Source organism: Gymnoscopelus braueri (genome assembly GCF_963280865.1).
Source record: "Gymnoscopelus braueri genome assembly, chromosome: 8".
Taxonomy (NCBI): domain Eukaryota; kingdom Metazoa; phylum Chordata; class Actinopteri; order Myctophiformes; family Myctophidae; genus Gymnoscopelus; species Gymnoscopelus braueri.
In genome coordinates, this window is record NC_137609.1 from 55,066,375 (window position 1) to 55,076,881 (window position 10,507).

The window sequence follows — 10,507 nt, forward strand, 5'->3', positions numbered from 1 at the left end:
ATGCCGTACTTCGATGTCACACAAAAGTAGCAAAAATAGCCGATCTACAAGCTCAAAACGTGTCGCAGCGCGATTGTAAATCAGTTGAAGTAAAGTACAGCTGAAATCAGTAATATATCAGTATTCTGATATTAACCTGGGGGCCGCATTAAGTAAAGGTGGGGGCCGCATGTGGCCCCCGGACCGCCAGTTGCCCATGTATGCACTAACTACAGAATACATGACGCGCTTCTTCTTCTGTGGTTGTCCCTGCAGGTGAAGGTGATGAAGATCCAGGATGAGTTGGAGTCTGGTAAGAGGCCCAGGAAGTGCGGCAGGAGCGTGCAACAGCAAGTGCAGCACTACAGGAACAAGCTGCTGCAGAAGGTTGGTTCCTACCTGCTCCTGCGCGTTAAAGGACGACTTCACCCATTTTCAACCTATCTTCATATAAATGGTCCTCACTAATTCATGATAAAAAAAAAAGTCAAACGAGATTTTTTTTTATTTATTTACATTGTATTCACACGAGAACAATGGCTTCCATTACAGCACGCTATAACTTCCCAGTAATAGAAAGCCTGCAGTTTCTAATAGCTTGGGTTCCCCATCGATGATGTCACTGGTAGCCGGGTTTCTGAACTGTCCACAGCCCTCCTCTGAGACCCATAGCAAGTAGAAACAAATGGTACCATATTATAATGATCATTGGTGAGGAACAATTATATGAAAACAGGTGGAGAATGGGTGAAGTCGTCCTTTAATGCCACTGGTTTCTCAATATGGGGTCTCAGCAAGGAGTCCTTGAAGGGGCTTCCCGGTGTCCCCAGCTAAATTAGTTGATATAGCATCAAATCTTTTCAACCCGGTGTACCTATTTTGGGTGTGGCATTAGTAGTGAACATAGTGAAAATGCCAACAAGCTTGTAGATCGGCTATTCTCACTATTTGTCATACGTAAAAGTACAAGTGTCTTTGGTGTTTGAATGGGATTTATCTTAGTTTTACACCCAGAGACACTGAAATAATGATTTCATTCAGATAATAAATCTAAATGCCCCTTTAATATTGACTAGGGTTTGGATCCGGAAACCGGAGGATTCCAGATCCAACATTGAGTAACCGGAACCGGTTCCATCACGTTTGGAACCGTTTCCGGAACCAGGTTTTTTATATCTACACTGTCAGAGCTGGTTATGTGGTCTTTATGTCTGATATACTATTAATATACCAGTAGTTATTTAACCTTTACATTTCAAGGACCACCCATAACTCTGAGAGTGTACAAAAGGAACCAAATGGACCCGTAAGGGTCCATTTGGTTCTATGTGTACACTCTCAGAGTTACAGACCTGTAAGGGTCCATTTGGTTCCTTTTGTACACTCTCAGAGTTACAGACCTGTAAGGGTCCATTTGGTTCCTTTTGTACACTCTCAGAGTTACAGACCTGTAAGGGTCCATTTGGTTCCATGTGTACACTCTCAGAGTTACAGACCTGTAAGGGTCCATTTGGTTCCATGTGTACACTCTCAGAGTTATAGACCTGTAAGGGACCCCCCCTATAGGAATTGTTAATAGAGATTGATTGATTGATTGATTGATGTACTTTATTTAGTAAGACATGAGAACATCAGTACATGGAAGTACACATTCATAATACAAGGTCTACTAAACTGGAAGACTCATTAAGCACTGAGCTTGTTTAAGATGAGAACCCCATGCACACAAATCATGATGACATATAAGAGACAGACAGATATACACACTACTATACAGAATGTCATACAATCAGCTTACAGCTTACATATGTACAAGAGAAGAATAAAAAATGGGGAGGTGGGGGGGGGGGGGGGGGTAGGTTAAGACTTAGACAGGGGCCATTTTCGAATTGCAGCCTCCTGAAGGTGTATCTTTAGGGCAGTTTTGAAAGTGAGTAGGGTTCTATTTCGTCCCTGCTAACCGCCTGAGGCGGTGCTTAAAGCACTGAATAGTTCCTTCGCGCATGCGCATCTCGAGTATTGTATACCAACAATCGTCACTTGTGACCCCTGGATGACCCGGAGGAGACTATATCATCCGGGAATCATCAAGGGATCTTATCCTTTTTTCTTCTCGCGCGCGAGTTGCAAACATGGTTTGCACCGAGCTGCAATGCATTACTATGCAATGCATTGGTGTGCAACCTACCTTATTATTAAAGTCGCTGGTAGCTCCGTGGCCGTATGGGACGGCCGGAGTAGCGGTTGTTCGCCCTCCAGGAGCTGCGACTATTTATCTCCTCCATGAGCGGAGGATATTCACGTGGACGCGTTAGCGTCGGATCTCTTTCACCGTCAATGAGGGTCTTGTTTCCCTCTTCGGTCAAAAGGTGGGTCACCGTTGTTAGCGGTAATATCCGCACTAAGATGACGTTCAAATTTATATTTGTTTGGATCACGACCGGACCTCTGTCGGTAAAGGCTTGCGTGAGCGCCGCCTTACCCCAGCATACGGTTTGTTTGTCTGTGAACGGTAGCCTGAGCGCTCCGATTATATGATCGAATTACTTGTATTGTTGAAATGTAATACATAGGTCTATTGTATGAAAATAAACTTTGTGCTAAGAGTTGAGTGTTGAACAAACGCACAATGTCATAAACGAGTGTCCTAGTCTCACTCTGCAGCCGCACCGAGGCGCCTGGACATTACCCGACGTTCGCTTAATTTTTTGTTGATAAGCACGCTGCTTGACTATAAACCTGTTGATTAGCTTCTGCTGGTGACAAGCCATGATGCGCCCTGTTCCCAGCATGAGGGGCGTTAGTTAACAAACACTAACTATCATCTCTGGTTGTTGCTTTTAATAAGCATTTTCTAGTGAAAGCTATATACTGTACATAGTATATTGTGTTGAGCTTATAGCAGCGTTCATAGCTTGTGTTCAAGCTTTAGTTAACAGCTATTGTGTATAGCTCTGTTGTTGTTAGCCTAGCTGGTAGCCACCAGTGGCTCAAGCTTCTATTATACAGCTATATTGTGTATAGCTTATAGCAGCGTTCATAGCTTGTGTTCAAGCTTTGGTTAACAGCTATTGTTTATAGCTTTGTTGTTGTTAGCCTAGCTGGTAGCTACCAGTGGCTCAAGCTGCTATTTCAGCCATATTGCCTATATTGTTGTGATTAGCCTATTTGGTACAGGCAGCTACGCGCTCCCTTCCTCCAGCACATGGCCTCTATTTTGATATAAAGCTACAAGTAGTTTGTAGCTCAGGCTCTTATTAACAGCTACTGTGGATTAGCTTGTTTGGTTTCAAACCTCTGTCTGCTGATTAGGCAGCTACGCGCTCCCTTCCTCCAGCATATGGCCTCTATTTTGATATAAAGCTACAAGTAGTTTGTAGCTCAGGCTCCTATTAACAGCTATCGTTTGAAGTTTCACCTTTGGGATCCTCTCTCGGACTTCTTCGTTGACATGTAAGCTGCCATCATGGAGTACAACTAGCAGCTTTCCACTGTGGTCTTTTGCTACCACTGAAATGGTGAAGAAGTTGTTTACAGCATCTTCTTAGCTTTAACTTGCCTATCAAGGCCACCACTGGCAGTTCAGGGTGCCACCATTCGGGCTCTCCCTCTCCCCGAGGGCGTTCACAAGGTGTGTGGCAGCGGCAGTTGCGCCTCTGCAGCCTCAGACATGAGTGCTCTGTATCCAGAAATACAGCACGTCTCCCGTCCCACGTGGCCCATCTGGGACTAGGAGAAAAGTGGCCTAGAACCATCTCAGGCCACAACATTCATTGACGTGGCTTTAAACGCCATGACTATGACAGCCTGTCCGTCCGCCCGTCGGGTGGACGACATCTTAAACCTCCTTTCCTTGCCCCAGAGAGGCCACTTGGATGCCAAGTGGCACGGACACAGGAAGATCAGGAGGTCACAGCAGTGTCTCCTTGCCCTGGCCCCGCATATCAAGGCAACACCTCGACCGTGTATAATGTAAATGATCAGGGTGGGACCAAGCCCCCCGCCTGATCAGCCTACGGGCAATTTACCTATCAGGAGAGCAGGGAAAAAAGTGGTGCCTCCATCCAGAGGTGGTGTACACCACCTGGGGCCTCTGCGGCAGAGGGGGACCTCTTCGCCTCAGAGGCGTCGACCCACCCGGTTCTCCCTAGCGGAGACGACCAGCCCTCTGGGCCAAGATGCGCTGGCTCACCCTTGGCCAGAGGCACTGCATATGCCTTTCCACTGCTTCCTCTAATACGACCAGCGCCTCAGAGAGTTCTTCAGGAGGGTCACACCATGCCGCTGGTAGCCCCCTTCTGGCCAGGGAGGACTTGGTTTCCTCTGTTGCACAGACTCAGTCGCAGGGCGCCATGGCGCCTCCCCGACATGAGAGGTCGGATCTGGCATCCCAATCCTCGACACCTCCGATTGTGTGTTTGGCTGCCGGAGGGCCCAAACCGCTGCTGAGCAGCCGTGCGGACCCAGTCAGGCTTAAATGGTAAATGGTGCATTTATATAGCGCTTTTTTCCAAAGCGCATTACATAGATTGTGCATTACAGGCACAACATCCTGAAGACATGAGCACCATCCACCAGGCTACAGTATGATAACAGACGGAAGCTGTTTTGCAACTGGTGTATAGGTCAGGGTGAGGACCCAGTGCGTTGCTCTGTGCCTACTTTTCTGGAGCTTCTGCAGTCCCTCTTATTCTCCTTCTACTCTAAGAGTGTACATACTAGCAGCAATATCATATTGACGTGCTATAATCTATAATGGCACAGCCACAGTGGGGAAGCCACGGTCTAGTGTCCCTCTTCCTGAGGGGGGCCCTGAGGTTGCATCCTCCAAGAGCCCTGAGAACTCCAGCATGGGATCTCCCATAGTGCTGGATGCGCTATGCAGGCCTCCCTTTGAGCCCCTGGCTCAGGCGGAGTCTAAGTGGGTGTTATGTAAGACAGCATTCCTCCTGGCCTTTACCTCAGCGAGCGTGTCAGCGAGCTGCACGCCCAGTCTGTCAATGACTTGTGTCCGAGGTGGAACTCAGACGGCTTAGTCACTCTGTGGCCAAACACAGCGTTCCTCCCCGGAGGTGCTGTCACATTCGCACCTCAACCAGCCTATAAGGCTAGCACAGTTTAACCCTCCACCAGGAGAGTGGATGGACAAGCTGGAACTGTTGTGCCCTGTGCGGGCCCTGAGAGCCTATGTCAGACCTTCTGCGTGCATTCAGCGGTCAGAACGGCTCTTCCTTTCTTATGGTGGTCCTAACAAAGGTTGCGCTCTCTCCAGACAGCGCCTGGCCCACTATATTGTGGATGCCATCGATCACGCTATGGGGCGAGTAATCGTCGCCCATCTGGCGTCAGGTGCCACTCTACCAGGAGTGTCTCCACGTCATGGGCCGCCCTGAGAGGGGTTCCCTTGGAGGACATCTGTGCCGCTGCCTCATGGGCATCACCGGGCACGTTCTCTAGATTTTATAGGGTGAATGTTGCCACTCCCCATCCACTGTGCGTGGTCCTCTTCCCAGAGTCCGGTTCTACCGTCTAAGGTTTGTAACCAGGATTCCTCGCGACTCGTTTGGTATGAGTCATTCAGTGCTTTAAGCACCGCCTCTGGCGGTTAGCAGGGACGAAATAGAACGATAGTTACGAATGTAACTACGGTTCTATGAGTCCCGAATGACCGCCAGAGTGCTCTGTCGCTCAGAATCCTCGTCTTCACGCGAGAAGATTCTATAGGAAAAGATCCCTTGATGATTCCCGGATGATATAGTCTCCTCCGGGTCATCCAGGGGTCACAAGTGACGATTGTTGGTATACAATACTCGAGATGCGCATGCGCGAAGGAACTATTCAGTGCTTTAAGCACCGCCTCTGGCGGTCATTCGGGACTCATAGAACCGTAGTTACATTCGTAACTATCGTTTTACACTCCTTTACTCCTTTTGGTAGGGCATTCCACGAGAATCGTTCAGGCACTGGAATGGTTAAAATCCTAAAGTGTCCCAACAAAGGACCATGATGTGAAAAGGTGAACACATTGAGCTGGTCTCATCTGATAAATACCTGGGCGTTTGGCGAGATTCCAAGCTCTCATTTAAGGTTCATGTGGAGAACCTTACCAAAAAACTAAGAGGACCGATTGGTTTCCTCCATAGAAACGGGTCCTGTTTTTTCTTTTGCCAGCAGAAAAACTGTTATTCAATCTGTCATAATGTCTGTGTTTGACTATGGTGATGTGCTGTATATACATGCTTCACTCTCCACACTGAAGCCTCTTGAAGCAGTCTACCACAGTATCACTGTATTTTATATGATAAAGTGGGTTGGCCATCTCTCGCAGTTCGTAGAGAGCAACATTGTATTTTATGTATTTATAAGGCCTTGTGTGGTAAGCTTCCTTTATATCTATCCTCGCTTTTAGAACCAAAGGTTACTGGACATTCAACACGTTCACAAACACACATTAGATATACCAGTCCACGTAAGAGCAGTGACCAAGGAAAGACTGCTTTCATGTATTATGCTCCACACAAATGGAACAAACGTCAGGACTCTCTGAAACTGGAGCGATTGGGCTCAATAGAGACATTTAAGGTGCTTCTTGAGGACACACTACATAGAGACATTCAGGGTGCTTCTTGATGACACACTAGAGACATTCAGGGTGCTTCTTGAGGACACACTACATAGAGACATTCAGGGTGCTTCTTGAGGACACACTACATAGAGACATTCAGGGTGCTTCTTGAGGACACACTACATAGAGACTGCACCAGTTCCATGTAACACTATGTTTATTTGCATCTGTGACGATTGTGATGTGATTCAAATGTTTGTTATTGTTTCTCATTATGTATGTGTTTTATATGCTGTTATCAGGGCGTCCTTGAAAAAGAGAGCTTGCTCTCAATGGGGCATAGCAGTGGCGGCCATTTTCTGGTTCCACTCCAAAATAGTCAATGCATTTTTCCCATTGACATTTCCAAAAATATTTATATCAATTATTTTAAGCCTAGAATCAAGCCATCCAGGGTCCTGGTGAATCATGACCATAAAACGTTTGATTCTGTGAAAAAACTTTTTTGAAAACGGCAAAACAAAGGGCATTTATTAAATATAGTATATCATATAATTAAATATATAATAAAATAAAATCACAGAAAAAAATGATTCACCAGGACCCTGGATGGTTTGATTCTAGGCTTACATGAATTGATAAAAAATATTTTTGGAAATGTCAATGGGGAAAATGCATTGACTATTTTGAAGTGGAACCAGAAAATGGCCGCCACTGCTATGCCCTATGGGCTTCCCTGAATAAATAAATGAGAAACAAACAAAAACAAAGTGTTCCTCGTCTGGTTTGATCCACCGCAGGAGTTTGACAAGGACAAGGAGGAGAAACGAGGGAGGTCTGCGTCCAAGTCCAAAGACAGGTCGAAGGAGGACAAGAGAGGAGGAGGAGACAAAGAGAGGAGCCGGCGGGGCGAGGAGGACCGGGACAGACGGAGAGGGAGGAGCAGAGACTCTGAGGAGCAGATATGCAGGAGCAGCTCGCCTGTAAAGTGAGTGACATCACCTGTTAAAGGAAGTGACATCACAGGTTAAAGGAAGTGACATCACCTGTTACAGGAAGTGACATCACCTGTTAAAGGAAGTGACATCACATGTTAAAGGAAGTGACATCACATGTTAAAGGAAGTGACAACTTAACCCATTTAGATCGGGGAAGAATCTGTGTCATTTTTAGATTTATTTGTCTTTTGAAAAATTGCAGATCTACAAGCGCTCACAGTGCGGCACAGAGTGCCGTGCTGTGAGAGCTATGACCTTGCAGATCGTAAGGCCTACACTCTCAGGCCCGGTTCAACCCCAGTGGTCCGCGGCCCTTAAGCAAAGTACAATGGGGGTCCGTGAAAATGAAAAACGTTTGAGAATCACTGCACTAAAGGTTAATTTCCATTCTCTCTCTCTCTCTCTCTCTCTCTCTCTCTCTCTCTCTCTCTCTCTACCGATTTGTGATGTCACAGAACAAAGTCGCCGAAGCGGTCCAAGCGCTCCAAGTCGCCGTCGCCGGACAAGAAGTCGTCTCTCAGGTCCAGATCGCGGTCGCCGCATCGCTCCCACAAGACCAAGAGGAGCAAACGTTGACGAAAACGACACACAAGAACCTCGTCTGTCTGTCTGTCTGTCTGTCTGTCTGTCTGTCTGTCTGTCTGTCTGTCTGTCTGTCTGTCTGTCTGTCTGTCCTCTTTTTGTTCTGTTTTAGTTTCGTGCTGAATTCTTCCACCGTCGGCCATTCTCCGGATCGCTCAGCCCAGTGTTTCTGCAACAACACAAACCCACTTCCTGTTCCTGTTCTCCTTCTCACTACAACACCACCCACTTCCTGTTCTCCTCACTACACATTTTAATGACTCTCCTTTCACTCAGACTGTTGTCGCGCTCATCTAAAAGAGCAGATCGCCCTTTCGATTACCGGCCCTGCTTCCACAGATAGAAAGCCCATTCATTTTCCCAGAGAGATTTCTGAAAATATTCATATTGATTATTTTAAGCCTCGAACCAAACCTGAAAACAGGAAAAAAATCACACCCAGTGTGAAGTGGGCGGTGTCTTGCTAGCTAATCACAATACTGAATGGAGTCAACCAATCATGTACAAAAAATAAATACATTTATTGAAACACTTATGATGGACGAAACCACAACTTGAAAAAAACAAACTTATGTTTTCTTTCAAGTTATGGTTTCTTATATAGGGATATGCACATGTGTCATGTGACACTGGCCAATCACAGTCCTGAATAGACTGTGATTGGCCAATCACGGTGCAGGGTTAGGCGGGGTACTTTTTGGCCAATCACAGCGCAGGATAATTGTACAAATTTCCAAACCTCACTTATAGGGGCGGTTTCACCGCCCAAAACCTCACTTATAGGGGCGGTTTCACCGCCCAAAAAAATCACACCCAGTGTGAAGTGGGCGGTGTGGTCATCACAGTGATGGAAGCTCACTTCCAAAAAAAAATGATTTTTGGAAGTGCATAATCCTATTTATAGGTTATTAATGTCATCATGTGTCTCGCTAGCCAATCACAGTGCTGAATAGAGTCAGCCAATAGAGTCAGCCAATCACAGTACAGGAAAGTGGGCCATGTGGGCCAATCACAGTGCAGGAAATTAATACTAATGAGGTGTCCCAACCCCACTTATAGGGGCGGCTACACCGCCCAAAAACAGGGAAAAAAAGGTAAAGTTAGTAGGTATCTTTTGCGGTTTACAAATATTGTTTCGACACAGAATCAAATGTTTTATGGTCATGATTCACCAGGAGCCTGGGTGGCTTGGTTCCCGGCTTAAAATAATTGATATGAATGTTTTCGCAAATCTCTAAGGAAAAAAATTAATGAATGGTTCTATCTGTGGAACCAGGGCCGGTAAACAAAATGGCCGCCACTGCTATGCTCTCTGACAGTGGTTCTCGAACTCTTTTCACGTCAAGGACCCCCAAAACTATGTGTTTGGCCGTGGACCCCCATCTCAAATATTTTGTCCCCCCCCCCCCCCCCCAGAAGCAAAGATTTGAGTTAAAAATGTTCGCATGAAACATAAAAGAATCTAAAAGTATTCAAAGATTTGCACAAAATGTTAACGACTTTTTCAAAAAAATAGCAGATCTACAAGCTCATAGCTTGAGCTTATAGATCTGCTATTTTTGAATAGCTAAAGTATAAAAGTTAAATTATTGTGATGCTATATAATCTCATTTTGCCGGACCCCACTTTGAGAACCAATGCTCTATGAGCTTGTAGATCTGCTCTTTCCGGCGACACTCACGCAGCGTGCAACTGGGTATGAATCACGCCTCGGGGGAGGAGCCTACTGACGTCACGTGGTTTCCTCGCTCTTCCTTTTAAACCCTGATGTCTTCTTCTTCTTCTCGCTTCACGAGATTCAGCGCACTGTTTTTCTTCTTCTTCTTCTTTTTTTGTATGATGAAGTTTGAACATTGTAATTAGTTATATACTGTATATTTTCTTTGTTTTAACGTTTTGTTTTAAAAATGGAAGATTTGAACAGAATGTTGCTACTAGTTCCGTGAAAAAAAAACCTGACAAAATAAATTGTTCCCGGTGATGAGGAGTGTCTGACTTTATTATTTTATTCCCACACACTGCTTTGTAAAGTGGAGGATGTTCTCCATTGATGAGGCTTATTACTTATTGTCTCCGCCAGGCCGAAAGGCATGGCGAGAGAGTATGTTTTGCCCCCTGTCCGTCCGTCCGTCCGTCCGTCCGTCCGTCCGTGTGTCCGTCCGTGTGTTACCAGCTAATCTCCGGCACCGTTGGCCCGGTCGCTGTGAAACTGTGCACACACACTCCCTGGATGGCAGAGCAGAACCTCTGCCTCAAATGTTTCACATTGGCCTGTTATAGCGCCACCAGGAGGCGGATTTGTGCAAAACCAATTTTTTATATTACTCCTACAGATTTTATCCAAAGTCATGCAAATCAGTACACAGTATCTTTATAGTCATGT

At 46.0% G+C, this 10,507-nt stretch overlaps 1 protein-coding gene across 2 annotated transcripts in view; it reads left to right on the top strand.

Annotated features, from left to right (window-relative positions):
* Positions 1 to 10,073, top strand: part of LOC308089793 (U2 snRNP-associated SURP motif-containing protein) — a 51,668-nt gene extending 41,595 nt beyond the window's left edge. For both annotated transcript variants that reach the window (XM_080434718.1, XM_080434719.1), the window contains exons 22-24: positions 256 to 366; positions 7,345 to 7,532; positions 7,998 to 10,073. In XM_080434718.1, coding sequence (XP_080290844.1) covers positions 256 to 366; positions 7,345 to 7,532; positions 7,998 to 8,118 — 420 coding nt within the window. In that variant the 3' untranslated portion in view covers positions 8,119 to 10,073. The remainder of the gene's footprint in view (positions 1 to 255; positions 367 to 7,344; positions 7,533 to 7,997) is intronic.
* The last annotated feature ends 434 nt before the right edge of the window (positions 10,074 to 10,507 follow it).